We start from the raw sequence: 19,929 nt of genomic DNA, 5'->3' as shown, positions 1-19,929 counted from the left end.
ACAGGAGAGATGGAATGGAAAGAGAGAGATGCAGTCATACAGGAGAGATGGAATGGAGAGAGAGAGAGATGGAATGGAGAGAGAGTGAGATGCAGTCACAGGAGAGATGGAATGGAGAGACAGAGATGCAGTCATACAGGAGAGATGGAATGGAGAGAGAGAGAGATGGAATGGAGAGAGAGTGAGATGCAGTCACAGGAGAGATGGAATGGAGAGAGAGTGAGATGCAGTCATACAGGAGAGATGGAATGGAGAGAGAGAGAGATGCAGTCATACAGGAGAGATGGAATGGAGAGACAGAGATGCAGTCATACAGGAGAGATGGAATGGAGAGAGAGAGATGCAGTCATACAGGAGAGATGGAATGGAGAGAGAGAGAGATGCAGTCATACAGGAGAGATGGTATGGAGAGAGAGAGAGAGAGAGATGCAGTCATACAGGAGAGATGGAATGGAGAGAGAGAGATGCAGTCATACAGGAGAGATGGAATGGAGAGAGAGAGATGCAGTCATACAGGAGAGATGGAATGGAGAGAGAGAGAGAGATGCAGTCACAGGAGAGATGGAATGGAGAGAGAGAGAGAGATGCAGTCACAGGAGAGATGGCATGGAGAGAGAGAGAGATGGAATGGAGAGAGTGAGATGGAATGGAGAGACAGAGATGCAGTCATACAGGAGAGATGGAATGGAGAGAGAGAGAGATGGAATGGAGAGAGAGTGAGATGCAGTCATACAGGAGAGATGGAATGGAGAGAGAGATGAGATGGAATGGAGAGAGAGAGAGATGCAGTCATACAGGAGAGATGGAATGGAGAGAGAGAGATGCAGTCATACAGGAGAGATGGAATGGAGAGACAGAGATGCAGTCATACAGGAGAGATGGAATGAGAGAGAGAGAGATGGAATGGAGAGAGAGTGAGATGCAGTCACAGGAGAGATGGAATGGAAAGAGAGAGATGCAGTCATACAGGAGAGATGGAATGGAGAGAGAGAGAGATGGAATGGAGAGAGAGTGAGATGCAGTCACAGGAGAGATGGAATGGAGAGACAGAGATGCAGTCATACAGGAGAGATGGAATGGAGAGAGAGAGAGATGGAATGGAGAGAGAGTGAGATGCAGTCACAGGAGAGATGGAATGGAGAGAGAGTGAGATGCAGTCATACAGGAGAGATGGAATGGAGAGAGTGAGATGTAGTCATACAGGAGAGATGGAGTGGAGAGAGAGAGATGCAGTCATACAGGAGAGATGGAATGGAGAGAGAGAGATGCAGTCATACAGGAGAGATTGAATGGAGAGAGAGATGGAATGGAGAGAGAGTGAGATGCAGTCATACAGGAGAGATGGAATGGAGAGAGTGAGATGCAGTCATACAGGAGAGATGGAATGGAGAGAGAGAGAGATGGAGTGGAGAGAGAGAGATGCAGTCATACAGGAGAGATGGAATGGAGAGAGAGTGAGATGCAGTCACAGGAGAGATGGAATGGAGAGACAGAGATGCAGTCATACAGGAGAGATGGAATGGAGAGAGAGAGAGATGGAATGGAAAGAGAGAGATGCAGTCATACAGGAGAGATGGAATGGAGAGAGAGTGAGATGCAGTCATACAGGAGAGATGGAATGGAGAGAGTGAGATGTAGTCATACAGGAGAGATGGAGTGGAGAGAGAGAGAGATGCAGTCATACAGGAGAGATGGAATGGAGAGAGAGAGATGCAGTCATACAGGAGAGATTGAATGGAGAGAGAGATGGAATGGAGAGAGAGTGAGATGCAGTCATACAGGAGAGATGGAATGGAGAGAGAGAGAGATGGAGTGGAGAGAGAGAGATGCAGTCATACAGGAGAGATGGAATGGAGAGAGTGAGATGCAGTCATACAGGAGAGATGGAGTGGAGAGAGAGAGATGTAGTCATACAGGAGAGATGGAATGGAGAGAGTGAGATGTAGTCATACAGGAGAGATGGAGTGGAGAGAGAGAGATGCAGTCATACAGGAGAGATGGAGTGGAGAGAGAGAGATGCAGTCATACAGGAGAGATGGAATGGAGAGAGAGAGATGGAATGGAGAGAGAGAGAGATGGAATGGAGAGAGAGAGAGATGGAGTGGAGAGAGAGAGATGCAGTCATACAGGAGAGATGGAATGGAGAGAGAATAGGGGTGTGTCTGGTCTAGTGACTAAACTCTCCAGCGTCTTGTCTGTTTTGTTCTCTGACCTACTGCTGCTTTGACTTTCAGAAGTTAATTAAAAATATTCTCATTTTACAACCAAATCCAAATCCATTGTGGTTGAGTGCTCAGTAAGTACCGCACAATGTTCTGAGTATTATCAGATGGGTGTCTCCAAGGGCAGATAAAAGCAGGAGGAGAGGGACAGAGATGGAAGGAGAGAGATAACTGGAAAAATAACGTGAGCGAGAGAGAAAGCAAGGAGAGGAGAATGAACGAGAATGAACGACCCTCAGTCTGTTCACGCTCCTGGTTTTCTATTACATTGTGATGACGTTAACACATCTACATCCATGCAGTACTTTGTGTAGTCGGCTTCAAACTCAACCAGATACTGTTTCAGAACGAGATACTCTAGAAAGACACAGGATGGGTTCCAATGGCAGCATGGCCGTAAGAGCTGCGCTGTTCAGTCTCTGATTGTGCAGCTTCCTCTTTGTCTTCTCAAGAGTTCTTCCCAATAGGCCTGCTAATGTATGTACATATATTGGAGGTAGTGTTCTTGAATGTGGTGTGTATTTTAATGTTTGTTAATGCAACTAGAGTACCAGTCAAACGTTTGGACACACCTACTCATTCCAGGGTTTTTCTTAATTTTTTACTGTTGTCTGCATTGTTATTCGAACACATCATGTAACAACCAAAAAAGGGTTGAACAAATCAAAATAAATGTTATATTTGAAATTCTTCAAAGTAGCCACCCTTTGCCTCGATGACAGCTTTGCACACTTCACTGTTATTCTAAATACCGAACGGTTCCGTATGATTCATTTTGACTGGTACTATACTTTCTAATCCTCTCTCCCTAATGCAGGTCTGTAGGCCAGTCTTCTGAGCCCTGAGTCTCAACAAACTGCTGCAGTCAGCACTGGGGGAAGGTGTGTGTGTGTGTGTGTGTGTGTGTGTGTGTGTGTGTGTGTGTGTGTGTGTGTGTGTGTGTGTGTGTGTGTGTGTGTGTGTGTGTGTGTGTCTGTGTGTGGGCACATGTGTGAATTGAAATGTGTGCAGCTGCTCATATGGAGAGAACATGGGAGAGAGACACTGGTGTGGTCTCAAGTGGGGGGGGGCTTATCTCTATAGGGGGGAGTTTCTGTGTGTGTGTGTGTGGGGGGGATTACCTCCCGAAGGGGGGTTAGGAGGTTAGTGGGGGAGATACACTACTGATTTTGCTTGGCCATGGATTTGACCAGATTTAAAATGATTAGCTAATGATCTGCACTCCACATTATCTAGTTCAGTTCAAGTTCTTCATCTATTTTTTTTTTCAGCTCATCTTCAGTAATAGCTTGTTGGAATGCTCCCAAATGTGTTTTATATAACAAAGTACCAACATCTTACCATTTCATTGACCATACCTCTTCTGTATTTGAATAACGACATTATTTGAACCCCGAGTTGACAGTGTGTCTCACCTGAATTGTTCAGGGATGCAAACTAGTCACCTTTCTGCGAAATTCCCTGTTTTGAACTCCAAAATATGTGACCTATGCGACTTGTGTAGATCCGATGAGACAAGTTTGGGGGGGGGGGGGGGGGGGGGCTGTAAGCGAACGAGTGATGTGGGTTTGGAGCAATACTGGATTCAATACTTTGGAGCAATACTTTGGAGCAATACTTTGGAGCAATACTTTGGAGCAATACTTTAGCTGGATGCCAATAGAGGTGAAAGGAACACCACACACTTTCCCCCCTTTCTCTTAATACAGTGGATAAAAAGGGGTGTGCCAGGTGTTACTCTCTGCCTGAAAGAGATCAATTATGCTCACAAAGGTGACATTGTAGAACAGATGTCCACAGGCAGAAAGTGTACAGTGTAATAATGTGCAGTGTAGCCCAAAGATATTGCTTTTATGTTGAACTTTCCTATACCACCTGTGTGAGTGAGGGGGATTGTTACATGTTTTACTCTGAACGTTATTTTTGCACACATGTAGCCTTGTGCACTTGATCGATGTCTACTATAGTGGCCACTGTAGAGCAAAAACAGAATGCCTGTTTCTACCTTAACATGTTTTTCTACTTTAAGTGCAGTATTTAGTGTGTGGTCACAAGCGTTCTATTATAAAGGCTGTAATGGCTAACTGCAATATCAGTGTATTGTTTTTTTTCTCCCAAAACTTGAGTGTCATTTGCAGTAAAGTCTAGGCAAGAAATAACATTGGATTGCTTTCTTGACATTTTTTAGCTGTGAGTTAGGTTCACGTTACCCACTTTTTATTTTACACACACAGACTGATCATGCAGATCATATTCTTTGTTGTTGAATTAGTTAAAACCTGCATTTACCCCTAGCAGGGATGTTTCAGTGTCATCTTTTTGAGCCCTCGGCAGTTTGAATCCCTGATTGTTTTGGAACAACGTTTGAAACTTTTAACTGTAGATTGACCATGACTGTTTTAACCCCTCGTTGACCCCGTGTCTCTCTTCTCTCCTGTGTTTGAAGGATCCGTCCCCAGATGGCGAAGGAGAAGATTGAGGGCTGTCACGTGTGTACGCTGGTCACGCCCGGGGAGCCCCAGATGTTGCTGGGTAAAGACAAGGCCTTCACGTACGACTTTGTGTTCGACATCGACTCAGCCCAGCAGCAGATCTATGCTGCCTGCGTCCACAAACTCATCGAGGGCTGTTTCGACGGATACAACGCTACGGTGTTTGCCTATGGACAGGTACATTTACATTTACATTTAAGTCATTTAGCAGACGCTCTTATCCAGAGCGACTTACAAATTGGTGCGTTCACCTTAAGACATCCAGTGGAACAGCCACTTTACAATAGTGCATCTAAATCTTTTAAGGGGGGTGAGAAGGATTACTTTATCCTATCCTAGGTATTCCTGAAAGAGGTGGGGTTTCAGGTGTCTCCGGAAGATGGTGATTGACTCCGCTGTCCTGGCGTCGTGAGGGAGTTTGTTCCACCATTGGGGGGCCAGAGCAGCGAACAGTTTTGACTGGGCTGCGCGGGAACTGTACTTCCTCAGTGGTAGGGAGGCGAGCAGGCCAGAGGTGGATGAACGCAGTGCCCTTGTTTGGGTGTAGGGCCTGATCAGAGCCTGGAGGTACTGAGGTGCCGTTCCCCTCACAGCTCCGTAGGCAAGCACCATGGTCTTGTAGCGGATGCGAGCTTCAACTGGAAGCCAGTGGAGAGAGCGGAGGAGCGGGGTGACGTGAGAGAACTTGGGAAGGTTGAACACCAGACGGGCTGCGGCGTTCTAGGTACTGTGAGAGAGACACACACACAGACACACACTCTCACATGTGCATACACACAGGCCTCTTTACACTACATTACTTTGATGACACATACTAGTCCCAAGAAATATACGTTTGTAGTGTAAAGAGACCGCTCTAGATTATTTTTTTCAGAGATGGTAACTTAATACCTTAATTGGAGGAGGGTTGGTAGGGTTGGACGGTAATAAAGGATTTTTTTTTTAAAGATGTGTGTATGTATATTTTATAAAAACACTACCGTTCAAAAGTTTGGGGTCCTTGTTTTTGAAAGAAAAGCACATTTTTTTACATTAAAATAACATCAAGTTGATCAGAAATACAGTGTAGACATTGTTAATGTTGTAAATGGCTATTGTAGCTGGAAATGGCAGATGTATTTTTTTATGGAATATCTACATAGGCCCATTGTCAGCAACCATCACTCCTGCGTTCCAATGGCACGTTGTGTTAGCTTATTCAAGTTTATAATTTTAAAAGGCTAATTGATCATTAGAAAACCCTTTTGGAATTATGTTTGACCAGCTGAAAACTGTTGTTCTGATTAAAGAAGCAATAAAACTGGCCTTAATTAGACCAGTTGAGTATCTGGAGCATCAGCATTTGTGTGTTCAATTACAGCCTCAAAATGGCCAGAAACAAAGACCTTTCTTCTGAAACTCGTCAGTCTATTCTTGTTCAGAGAAATGAAGGCTATTCCATGCCAGGAGTGGGAGGCCCCAGTGCACAACTGAGCAAGAGGACAAGTACATTAGAGTGTCTAGATTGAGAAACAGACTCCTCACATGTCCTCAACTGGCAGCTTTATTAAACCTGCAAAACACCAGTCTCAATGTCAACAGTGAAGAGGCGACTCCGGGATGCTGGGCTTCTAAGCAGAGTTCCTCTGTCCAGTGTCTGTGTTCTTTTGGCCATCTTGATCTTTTCTTTTTGTTGGCCAGTCTGAGATATGGCTTTTTCTTTGCAACTCTGCCTAGAAGGCCAGCATCTCGGAGTCGCCTCTTCACTGTTGACGTTGAGACTAGTGTTTTGCAGGTAGCATAGTGGTTAGAGCGTTGGGCCAGTAACCGAAAGGTTGGTGGATCAAATCCCCAAGCTGACAGGGTAAAAATCTGCCATTCTTCCCCTGAACAAGGCAGTTAACCCACTGTTCCTAGGTCGTCATTGTAAATAAGAGTTTGTTCTTAACTGACTTGCCTAGTTAAATAAAGGTTAAATAAATATATTTTTTACAACATTATCAATGTCTACACTGTATTTCTGATCAATTTGATGTTATTTTAAAGGACAAAAAAATTGACATTTCTAAGTGACTCCAAACTTTTGAACGTGTGTGTGTGTGTGTGTGTGTGTGTGTGTGTGTGTGTGTGTGTGTGTGTGTGTAAACTAGAGGTCGACCGATTAATGGGAATGGTCGATTAATTAGGGTATTTTCGGGCGCCGATTTAGATTTTTTTAATAACTTTATTTAACTAGGCAAGTCAGTTAAGAACACATTCTTATTTTCAATAACGGCCTAGGAACGGTGGGTTAACTGCCTTGTTCAGGGGCAGAATGACAGATTTTCACATTGTCAGCTCGGGGGATCCAATCTTGCAACCTTACAGTTAACGAGTCCAACGCTCTAACCACCTGCCTCTCATTGCACTCCACGAGGAGCCTGTCTGTTACACGAATGCAGCAGGAGCCAAGGTAAGTTGCTAGCTAGCATTAAACTTATCTTATAAAAAACAATCAATCAATCATAATCACTAGTTATAACTACACATTGTTGATGATATTACTTGTTTATCTAGCATGTCCTGGGTTGCATATAATCGATGCAACGCTGGGGGATGATTTAACAAAAGCGCATTTGCGAAAAAAGCGTTGGACGACTCTACCTAACCATAAACACCAATGCCTTTCTTAAAATCAATACACAGAAGTATATATTTTTAAAACTGCATATTTAGCTAAAAGAAATCCAGGTTAGCAGGCAATATTAACCAGGTGAAATTGTGTCACTTCTCTTGCGTTCATTGCACGCAGAGTCAAGGTATATGCAACAGTTTGGGCAGCCTGGCTCATTGCGAACTAATTTCCCAGAATTTTACGTAATTATGACACAACGTTGAAGGTTGTGCAATGTAACAAGAATATTTAGACTTAGGGATGCCACCCATTAGATAAAATACAGAACGGTTCCGTATTTCACTGAAATAATAAACGTTTTGTTTTCGAAATGATAGTTTCCGGATTCGACCATATTAATGACCAAAGGCTCGTATTTCTGTGTGTTACTTTGTTATAATTAAGTCTATGATTTGATAGAGCAGTCTCACTGAGCGATGGTAGGCAGCAGAAGGTTCGTAAGCATTCATTCAAACAGCACTTTCGTGCGTTTTACCAGCAGCTCTTCGCAAGCTGAGCGCTGTTTATGACTTCAAGCCTATCAGCCTAATGGCTGGTGTAACCGATGTGAAATGGCTAGCTAGTTAGCTGGGTGTGCGCTAATACCGTTTCAAACGTCACTCGCTCTGAGACTTGGAGTAGTTATTCCCCTTGCTCTGCAAGGGCCGCGGCTCTTGTGGAGCGATGGGTAACGCTGCTTCGAGTGTGGCTGTTGTCGATGTGTTCCTGGTTCGAGCCTAGGTAGGGGTGAGGAGAGGGACGGAAGCTATACTGTTACACTGGCAATACTATAGTGCCTATAAGAGCATCCGATAGTCAAAGGTATATGAAATAGTCCTATAAATACTATATTAACTACAACCTAAAACCTCTTACCTTGGAATATTGAAGTCTCTTGTTAAAAGGAACCACCAACTTTCATATGTTCTCATGTTCTGAGCAAGGAACTCAAACATTAGCTTTTTTACATGGCACATATTGCACTTTTACTTCTCTTCTCACTTTGTTTTTGCATTATTTAAACCAAATTGAACATGTTTCATTGTTTATTTGAGGCTAAATTGATTTTTATTTATGTAAAATAAGTGTTCATTCAGTATTGTTGTAATTGTCATTATTACAAATAAATAAATAAAAAATTGGCCGATTAATCGGTATCGACTTTTTTGGTCCTCCAATAATCGGTATCGGTATCGGCGTTGAAAAATCAACCTCTAGTGTAAACTCAGCAAAAAAAAAAGAAACGGCCCTTTTTCAGGACCCTGTCTTTCAAAGATAATTCGTAAAAATCTTCACAGATCATTGTAAAGGGTTTAAACACAGTTTCCCATGCTTGTTCAACAATGAATGAACATGCACCTGTGGAACGGTCGTTAAGACATTAACAGCTTACAGACGGTAGGAAATTAGGGTCACAATTATGGAAATTTAGGACACTAAAAGAGGCCTTCTACTGACTCTGAAAAACACCAAAAGAAAGCTGCCCAGGGTCCCTGCTAATTTGCGTGAACATGCCTTAGTCATACTGCAAGGAGGCATGAGGTCTGCAGATGTGGCCAGGGCAATAAATTGCATGTCCGTACTGTGAGATGCCTAAGACAGAGCTACAGGGCGACAGGGCGGAGAACTGATCGTGGCAGACCACGTGTAACAACACCTGCACAGAATCGGTACATCCGAACATCACACCTGCGGGACAGGTACAGGATGGCAACAATAACTACCCGAGTTACACCAGGAATGCACAATCCCTCCATCAGTGCTCAGACTGTCCGCAATAGGCTGAAAGGGGCTGAGGGCTTGTAGGCCTGTTGTGAGGCAGGTCCTCACCAGACATCACCGGCAACAACGTTTATCGTTACACAAGGAATGAGCGTTACACCGAGGCCTGTACTCTGGAGCGGGATCGACTTGGAGGTGGAGGGTCCGTCATGGTCTGGGGCGGTGTGTCACAGCATCATCGGACTGAGCGTCTTGTCGTTGCAGGCAATCTCAACGCTGTGCGTTACAGGGAAGACATCCTCCTCCCTCATGTGGTACCCTTCCTGCAGGTTCATCCTGACATGGCCCTCCAGCCTGACAATGCCACCAGCCATACTGCTCGTTCTGTGCGTGATTTCCAGCAAGACAGGAATGTCAGTGTTCTGCCATGGCCAGCGAAGAGCCCGGATCTCAATCCCATTGAGCATGTCTGGGACCTGTTGGATCGGAGGGTGTGGGCTAGGGCCATTCCCCCCAGAAATGTCCGGGAACTAGCAGGTGCCTTGGTGGAAGAGTGGGGTAACATCTCACAGCAAGAACTGGCAAATCTGGTGCAGTCCATGAGGAGATACTGACTGTTACTTTTGATTTTGACCTCCCCCCTTTGTTCAGGGACACATTATTCCATTTCTGTTAGTCACATGTCTGTGGAACTTGTTCAGTTTATGTCTCAGTTGTTGAATCTTGTTATGTTCATACAAATATTTACACATGTTAAGTTGGCTGAAAATAAATGCAGTTGACAGTGAGAGGACGTTTCTTTTTTTGCAGAGTTTATGTATGTATGTGTAACAGTATAACTTTAGACTGTCCCCTCGCCCATACCCGGGCGCGAACCAGGGACCCTCTGCACACATCAACAACAGTCACCCACAAAGCATTGTTACCCATCACTCCACAAAAGCCACAGACCTTGCAGAGCAAGGGGAACCACCACTTCAAGGTCTCAGAGCAAGTGATGTCACCGATTGAAACGCTATTTAGCGCGCACCACCGCTGACTAGCTAGCCGTTTCACATCCGTTACATATGCTTTTATGTATATAGAATTTGTTTTTGCAAAATAATATATGAAGGATTGGAAGTAACAGTTACATTGATGGAAGCTACAGTCTATCCGCAATATTAAAGGGGATCTACCAGTAGACGGCTTGTCATTCTGACCTTTATTTCCTTTGTTTTGTATTTATTTAGTATGGTCAGGGCGTGAGTTGGGTGGGCAGTCTGTTTGTTTTTCTAGGTTTTGGGAATTTCTATGTTTTCGGCCTAGTATGGTTCTCAATCAGAGGCAGGTGTCATTAGTTGTCTCTGATTGAGAATCATACTTAGGTAGCCTGGGTTTCACTGTGTGTTTGTGGGTGATTGTTCCTGTCTTTGTGTTTTGTACCAGATAGGGCTGTTTTGAGTTCTCACATTTATTGTTTTCGTTAGTTTATTCATGTATAGTGTCTTAAATTAAAGAAACATGAATAACCACCACGCTGCGTTTTGGTCTGCCTCTCTTTCACCAGAAAACCCTTACACAGCTTTTTTTCTCTGTTAGCCATATTGAAAATGAAAGGCTTTTAAAATATTTGTTTGTGAATTGTTGCATTGATCAAGTGTGCAACTTTATGTGCAATATGGTTTAGATGAGAAGCTCCTGTCTAGTTCGAATAGCTAGCCTTATTTTATTTGTCTATATACTATGGTGTTTACTATATGCTAATATCTGTTCACCTACAAGCAGGAATATAGCTTTGGACCTACCACATCTAAGGCTAAAGTAAGGATAGTGTAAACAGAAAAGTTGCAAATCTGATGTTGAAGAAATAAAGATCTTACGACACATTTTTGACTAATATAAATACGCACACACACACTGCTGAGAGCGGCCATTTCAAAGAAAGGTCTATAACTGTGATATGTGGTTGTTTTTTCCCACTAAACTTAGACCCGGCTACTCAGCCCTGCACCTTAAAGGCTGCTGCACTATATACAAAGACATGGAATCACTGGCCACGTTAATAATGTTTACATACTGCTTTACTCATCTCATGTGTACATACTGCATTTTATTCTACTGTATTTAGTCGATGCCACCCCGACATTGATTGTCCTAAAATGTATGTACAGTTGAAGTCGGAAGTTTACATACACCTTAGGCAAATACATTTAAACTCAGTTTTTCACAATTCCTGACATTTAATCCTGGTAAGAATTCCCTGTCTTCGGTCAGTTAGGATCACTACTTTATTTTAAGAACGTGAAATGTCAGAATAATCGTAGAGAGAATGATTTATTTTAGCTTTTATTTCTTTCATCACATTCCCAGTGGGTCAGAAGTTTACATACACTCAATTAGTATTTGGTAGCATTGATTTTAAATTGTTTAACTTGGATCAAATGTTTCGGGTTTCGGGTAGCCTTCCACAAGCTTCCCATTCCTCCTGACAGAACTGGTGTAACTAAGTCAGGTTTGTAGTCCTCCTTGCTCGCACACGCTTTTTCAGTTCTGCCCACACATTTTCTATAAGATTGAGGTTAGGGCTTTGTGATGGCCACTCTTATACCTTGTCTTCATTGTCCTTAAGCATTTTGCCACAACTTTGGAAGTATGCTTGGGGTCATTGTCCATTTGGAAGACCCATTTGCGACCAAGCTTAAACTTCCTGACTAATGTCATGAGATGTTGCTTCAATATAGCCACATAATTTTCCTACCTCATGATGCCATCTATTTTGTGAAGTGCACCAATCCCTCCTGTAGCAAAGCACTCCCACAACATGATGCTGCCACCCCCGTGCTTCACGTTTGGGATGGTGTTCTTCGGCCTGCAAGCCTCCCCCTTTTACCTCCAAACATAATGATATTCATTGTTGCCAAACAGTTCTATTTTTGCTTCATCAGTCCAGGGGACATTCTCCCAAAAAGTACGATCTTCTCCCCCATGTGCAGTTGCAAACCGTAGTCTGGCTTTTTTATGGCTGTTTTGGAGCAGTGGATTCTTCCTTGCTGAGCGGCCTTTCAGGTTATGTCGATATAGGACTCGTTTTACTGTGGATATAGATACTTTTGTACCTCTTTCCTCCAGCATCTTCACAAGGTCCTTTGCTGTTGTTCTGGGATTGATTTGCACTTTTCGCACCAAAGTACAATTATCTCTAGGAGACAGAATGCGTCTCCTTCCTGAGCGGTATGACAGCTGCGTGGTTCCATGGTGTTTATACTTGCATATGATTGTTTGTACAGATGAACGTGGTACCCTCAGGCGTTTGGAAATTGCTCCCAAGGATGAACCAAGACCGTTTTCTGAGGTCTTGGCTGATTTCTTTTGATTTTCCCATGAAGTAAAGCAAAGAGGCACTGAGTTTGAAGTTAGACCTTGAAATACATCCACAGGTACGCCTCCAATTGACTCAAAATGATGTTAATTAGTCTATCAGAACTTCTAAAGCCATGACATCATTTTCTGGAATTTTCCAAGCTGTTTAAAGACACAGTCAACTTAGTGTATGTAAACTTCTGACCCACTGGAATTGTGATACATTGTGATGCAGTGAATTATACAGTGTTAACAATTGTTGGAAAAAATGACTTGTGTCATGCACAAAGTAGATGTCCTAACTGACTTGCCAAAACTATAGTTTGTCAACAAGACATTTATGGAGAGGTTGAAAAATGAGTTTTAATGACTCCAACCTAAGTGTCTGTAAACATCTGACTTCAACTGTATCTTATTTCCATTCTTTTACTTTTAGATGTGTGTGTTGTTGTGAATTGTTAGATTCTATTGCACTGTTGGAGCTAGAAACACAAGCATTAATTTGATTTGAATGCACTGACTTGAAGTGACCAAATTGTGATGTGTGTGTGTGTTATAAATAATGTGTGTGTGTGTGTGTCTCTCTCTCTCTCTCTCTCTCTCTCTGTTTCAGACAGGCTCAGGGAAGACCCATACCATGGGGACAGGGTTTGACATGAACGTGCAGGAGAAGGACCAGGGTATCATCCCGCGGGCTGTTCGTCAGCTGTTCCTGGGCATCCAGGAGAGGAAGACACAGGCCCAGCAGCAGGGCACACACCCTCCAGAGTTTAAAGTCAGTGCACAGTTCCTAGAGGTAAGAACCCACACAGATACAGTAGGCAGGCACTCTCAAACACACGCAGTAGCAGCAGTAGCCCCTAGAGTGGGATATTGTATCATGCACGCACACACAGACACAGACAGACGCGCGCGCACACACAGACACAGACAGACGCGCGCGCACACACACAGAGACACATGAACGCACATACAGACACAAACGCACAAAAACGTACACACAACACAGACACACACACACAGACGTGCTCACACATACACACTCAAACATATACACACACAGACATGCACACAGACAGACATACACACACAAACAAACAGACACGCACACACAGACACATACCACACACGCACACGCACACACACACACACACACACACACACACACACACACACACACATTTACATTACATTTACATTTAAGTCATTTAGCAGACGCTCTTACACACACCACCCAGTTATTTGGGCCACCCACCCAGTTCAGAGGAGATAAAAATCTCTCTAGTATAAAATATTGTCATCCAGGGACGCATTGTATGTTGTCATTTGTCATTCTTGCCTTTGATTGAGTGTGTGTGTGTATGTATGTGTGTGTGTGTGTGTGAGGGTAATATGAACTTTAACCAGATGTGAAGGGGATGCAGGGATCAGCCCTGGTGAAGCTACAGGACGTGACATTGTGATGACAGCTGAAACAGGAAACAGGATCCTGACAACTGATCTGATGTTGGTCATCAGCTGTGACGTTACCCAGAATGAGAATATGAACAGACAGACTTTTGGGAGACATGAGCTTATATGTGTCATTGACATTAACTGGCTGTAGCAGGAGGTGCCTGGTACACACTCAGGTGTCTGGCTTGTAGTGAAGTAATATTTGATATACAGTATACAGTATACAGTATTCAAGTCATTCAAGGGTTTTTCTTTATTTTGACTTTGAAATAACACATATGGAATGAAATAACACATATGGAATCATGTATGAACCAATAAAGTGTTAAACAAATCCAAATATATTTTATACTTGATGACAGCTTTGCACACTCTTGGCATTCTCTCAACCAGCTTCATGAGGTAGTCACCTGGAATGCTTTTCCAACATTCTTGAAGGAGTTCCCACATATGCTTAGCATTTGTTGGCTGATTTTCCTTCACTCTGCGGTCCAACTCATCCCAAACCATCTCAATTGGGTTGAGGTCGGGTGATTGTGGAGGCCAGGTCATCTGATGCAGCACTCCATCACTCTCCTTCTTGGTCAAATAGCCCTTACACAGCTTGGAGGTGTGTTTTGGGTCATTGTCCTGTTGAAAAACAAATGATAGTCCCACTAAGCGCAAACCAGATGGGATGACGTATCACTGCAGAATGCTGTGGTAGCCATCCTTGTTAAGTGTGCCTGTTGTTAGTTCAGGTATAGGCTGTTTGTCCGGTCATTGGGTTATCAGTACTGATGATAAAAAGACGTTGGCCAGGGTTAATGTGTGTGTGTGTGTGCGTGTGCGTGTGTGTGTCTCTGTGTGTGTGTCCTGTGAAGTGGGAACTTCTGAGTTGATTCTTGACCTCTCACAACCTTTAACCTTATTGCTTCCTAAAGGTCAGAGGTTATGTAGTACACCATTTGATCCTTGCCCTTTCATCGCTCACTGTCTACTGTGTGTGTGTGTGTGTGTGTGTGTGTGTGTGTGTGTGTGTGTGTGTGTGTGTGTATTTAATGTATGTGTGTGTGTATTCCAGCTGTACAATGAGGAGATCCTAGATCTGTTTGACGGAGCCAGAGACCCAGACTGTAAGAGCAGGAAGTCTAATATCAAGATCCATGAGGATGGCAGCGGCTCCATCTACACCACCGGAGTCACCTCACGACTTGTCAACTCAGAGGAAGAGGTGTGTGTGTGCGTGCGCTATGACTGGGCGATATGGACAAATTCACGATATGGGAGATACACTGTACATCTTGATTTAAAAAATAATATTCTCAAAATAATCTTTGTTGTACAGTTAAAGGTGAAATACACCCCATTTCAAACAGTCAGCAATTTCCTAATGAATTCAGTGCTTGTGAAATTATACCTAGGATAAATATAAGCCTTCCAGAACCATAAGACCCACTGATTTTATCAAAATTGTTTTACCTGATTTAGTTGTTGTTGCAGTAATCACTGATCTGGCTTTCACGTCTATCTATGAGAATGCCCTTTTTGTTACAAATTTCACCAGAACCATGCATAATGCACATTCACTAATAATGAGAAAAATCTTGCAGCAGGCATTATATAGAATGAACACAGGTTTCAAACAATATCTCAAGCACAAGCCCACATGCTAGTGAGTAGCCAGCTAATCTTTATATTTCAAGTTTCGCTAACTTGGATCTATTTGCTATTTGCTAACTTATTTCTCAGAATGAGAACGAGTTGTCAATTCCTTATATAATTGTGTTTTATGCTTATTGCACATTTAGAAAACACAGACTAGACAGCTAGTATAAGTGTCTTTGGCTTAAATGCTGCTAGCGGTACATAGTGCTGCTAGCGGCACATAGTGCCGCGTGAAACAAACTGAACACACATATGCCAGATTCAATGTTCATTGATACTCCTTTTTGTAGTATTGTCTTCTCTGCTCACAATATGAGGAGTTGAGACATAAAAAGGGTCTCATTAGAAAGGTTAACTTCTCTAGCACAGTAAAATCATTTCTCAATGTGTTTCGGTGTCCATATGACCGATTCTGGACCAAACCTCAATTGCAAATAGCGAGAAAGGAAAAAAGTGATCTCTCATCTTTGTTATTGCGAGTGGCAGGGGGAGCGGCTTGGTGTGTGTGGGAGGGGCTTGGTGTGTGTGTGTGTAAACGGGAAGGTACACAGTCACAGCAGAAGGAGCGAAGGAGATCAAAAAGATAACATGACAACAAGCGGACATAAATGCTCGTAAAAAAACGAAGCATTTCATAAAAACTAGGTTATTGCGAAACAGGCATTTGGAATATTGCGCTAAAACATACATTCAAATGTGATGTATTGCCCAGCCCTAGTGTGTACAGTACTAACAGTTTGTGTATTACAGCTGTTACAGTGTCTGAAGCTGGGAGCGTTGTCTCGTACCACGGCCAGTACCCAGATGAACGCATCTAGTTCCAGATCTCACGCCATCTTCACCATCAACCTCTGTCAGATGAGAGTCTGTCAACAAACTGAGGTAGGGTTGGAGGGAGGGAGAGAGGAGGGCGAGGGAGGGAGTTATGGATCAGAGAGGGTAGATACAGTGCTTATAGAAAATCTACACCCCCTTGAACCTTTTTCACATTTTGTTGTGTCAGTGCCTCAGTTTCACGCATTGAAATGGGTTTTGTTTTTCTACGTATCTACACACCATATGATTTATTTGATGCTGTAATAATAATGCTGTATTAACAGCGATAGCAATGCGAAATGTCATTCTGAGAAAACATCACTAACATTACACACAGTTGATACACGTCGATTGCCGTTTCTTCCCCATCACTCTGTCATCAGAAGACTCTACAATGTCTTCAATGAAAATGTTTTTGCCTAAATCAGGGATTTCCTCATCGTCTGATTCATTTTTCCGAGAGAGCCAGCATGGCACAAAGGTCCTCCAGAAAGTAGTCCATCACAACTTTTCCCCACTGAACTTTGTCGATAGAGCCTGATAAATTCAGCAACATATTTGCAGTTCTCCATGGCTAACTTTATATCTTTCGAAAAAAAATGCAGTAGAAAGGATTATGTATGCATAATGAGCAGCTCATTTAAAGACACAAGATGCTACACCGCAGACCAATCTGAAACTCATCTCTCTGCATGTCCAGCCCACTCATTATCTCAGCCAATCATGGCTAGCAGGTTTTGGCTTAACCAACTATGCTCGTAATTTAACAACTTTATTTATATTTACAGATGGTATACAAGTTTGTTATTAAGGCACATGAAAGTTCACATGTTCTAGAAGGCATTTCTGCCCAAAAAAAGCATATATTTTTTTAACGTTCAAACGGCTCTCCTGTGAAGTCGTGACTTGCGACATACACCTAGTTTCCTGAAACGGGTCACATTTACCTTTTTATTCCTTAGCCACTCCACTGTAGCTTTGGCCGTGTGCATTGGGTTGTTGTCATGCTGAAAGGTGAAATGCTGTCCCAGTTCCAGCTTTCTTGCAGAGCGCAGCAGGTTTTCCTCTAGGACTTTTCTGTACATTGCTCCATTCATTTCCACTTCTATCCTGATAATTCCCTGGCGATGATAAACATCCCCATAACATGATGCTGCTACCTCCATGCTTCACAGTAGGGATGAGTGTTCTTTGGGTGATGTGTTGCGTTTGCTCCAAACGTATCGCTTTACATTCAGGTCAAACGGTTACATTTCTGTTTCATCAGAACACTACACTTTTTGCCACATGGCTACAGAATAAAGTTTTTTTTTTTTTGCATACTTCAAATGCGATTCTAGGTGGGCTTTCTTGAGTAATGGCTTCCTTCTTGCCACACTACCATACATGCAACATTTGTGGAGTGCTTGGAATATTGTTGTCACATGCACACTTTGACCAGTCTCGGCCTTAAAAGCCTGGAGCTCTTTGAAAGTTTCCATTTGACTCTTGGTAACCACTCTAATCAGTCTCCTGCTTGCTCGGTCATCCAGTTTGGAGGGACGGCCTGAGCTCCGCAGGATATCGGTGGTGGCATACACTTTCCACTTCTTAACAATTGTCTCGACCGTGCTCTAAGAGATATTCAAGGCCTTTGAAATCTTTTTATACCCATCCACTGATCTGTGCCTTTCCAGAACTTGGTCCCGGATTTCCTTTGAAAGCTCCTTTGTGCTCAAGGTTGAGTTTTTGCTTTGCAATTCACTACCCAGCAGAGGGAACCTACAGGAACTGCTGAATTTATCCCGAAATCATGTGAATCACTACAATTTAACACAGGTGGAGGCCAATTAACTCGGTTACACTTGAGCTAATTTAGGATTACTATTACAAGGGAGGTGGACACTTATCCAACCAAGATATTTCTGTTTTGATTTTCTAAAGTTAACCTGGACTCTTTTTTTTCACTTGGAAGTTGTGGAATAGGATGTGTAGATCAATGGGGGAAAACTATTTTTAATGAATTTTAATTCCAGGCTATAAGGCAACAAAAGGGGAACATTTTTAAAGGTAGTGTAGACTTTCTATAGGCACTGTTGATGTATTGAGAGACTCAAAGAGAGTCAAAGAGAATAAATAAAGGTAGAAGAGGGTGAAAGAGGAGTGAAGAGGAGAAAGATGAACGTATCAGACCGAGTGACAAGTAAAGTAATGACAGTAATACAAATCATTAAAAAGTTTGAATTAAGTGTTTGTTGATAATTGTTCACTAATTGTGGTCTCTCTACCTGTCTGTCTGTCTGTCTCTCTCTCTCTCTCTCTCTCTCTCTCTCTCTCTCTCTCCAGGAGAATGGTGAGGTGAACAGAGGTGTAAATGGAGGTGTGATTGGGGAGGTGAACGGAGATGAAAATGGAGGTGTGATTGGGGAGGTGAACGGAGAGGTGAATGGTGTTGGCGGAGATGGAGGGTCTATTACCAAGCCTGAGTATGAGACTCTGATGGCCAAGTTTCACTTTGTGGACCTAGCTGGATCAGAGAGACTCAAACGCACCGGAGCAACGGGAGAACGGGCACGGGAGGGCATATCCATCAACTGTGGACTGGTGAGAAGTGTGTTTGTGTGTGTGCGTGTGCTGCCGCTTCCAAGGAGCAGGACACTAACCTATACGCTTATAAGAAATCCCACTAGGCCCTCCGACAAATCATCAAACAGGCAAAGCATTAATAAGATTGAATCCTACAATACTGCCTCTGACTCTCGTCGGATGTGGTAGGGCTTGCAAACTATCACGGATTACAAAGGGGAGCCGTGAGCTGCTTAGTGACTAGAGCCTACCAGACGAGCTAAATGCCTTCTATGCTCGCTTCAAGGCAAGCAAAACTGAAGAATGCATGAGAGCACCAGCTGTTCCGGATGACTGTGTGATCACGCTCTCCGTAGCTGATGTGAGTTAGACCTTAAAACAGATTAACATTCACAAGGCTGCATGGCCTGATGGACTACCAGGACGCATACTCAGAGCATGTGCTGACCAGCTGTAAAGTGTCTTCACTGACATTGTCAACCTATCCCTGACCCAGTCTATATTAGCTACACTTTTCAAGCAGACCACAATAGTTCCTGTGCCCAAGACTGCCAAAGTGACTTGTCTAAATGACTATCGCCCCATAGCACTCACATCTGTAGCCATGATTTAAGATGACGCCGACAGAGATGGTCACCTTGCTTTGCGTTCTTTAATACCAATTTAATAATGTTTACATATCTTACATTGCTCATATCTGATGTATAAACTGTATTGAGACACAATCACAGGACACTTTAATAAACAGGCCGGCTCTTTTCCGGCCGACTCTTTTCTCTGTATGCATCAATGATGTCGCTCTTGCTGCTGTTGATTCTCTGATCCACCTCTACGCAGGCGACACCATTCTGTATACATCTGGCCCTTCTTTGGACACTGTGCTAACAAACCTCCAAACGAGCTTCAATGCCATTCAACACTCCTTCCATTGCCTCCAACTGCTTTTAAATGCTAGTACATGCTCTTCAACCGATCGCTGCCCGCACCCGCCTGCCCGACTAGCATCACTACCCTGGATGGTTCTGATCTAGAATAT

General features: G+C 43.2%; 1 protein-coding gene across 1 annotated transcript in view; it reads left to right on the top strand.

Moving 5' to 3' along the window:
• Positions 1-19,929, top strand: part of LOC115135492 (kinesin-like protein KIF21B) — a 126,076-nt gene that overhangs the window by 64,167 nt on the left and 41,980 nt on the right. The window contains 5 exon segments of the mRNA XM_029670259.2: positions 4,669-4,891; positions 13,024-13,206; positions 14,929-15,078; positions 16,263-16,394; positions 18,654-18,911. Of these exon segments, the coding sequence (XP_029526119.2) occupies positions 4,669-4,891; positions 13,024-13,206; positions 14,929-15,078; positions 16,263-16,394; positions 18,654-18,911 (946 nt within the window).

This window comes from Oncorhynchus nerka, linkage group LG2, assembly GCF_034236695.1.
Source record: "Oncorhynchus nerka isolate Pitt River linkage group LG2, Oner_Uvic_2.0, whole genome shotgun sequence".
In the NCBI taxonomy this organism is placed as follows: domain Eukaryota; kingdom Metazoa; phylum Chordata; class Actinopteri; order Salmoniformes; family Salmonidae; genus Oncorhynchus; species Oncorhynchus nerka.
Note: the sequence above shows the minus strand (reverse complement) of the source record. Positions and strands in the feature narration are given on the sequence as shown.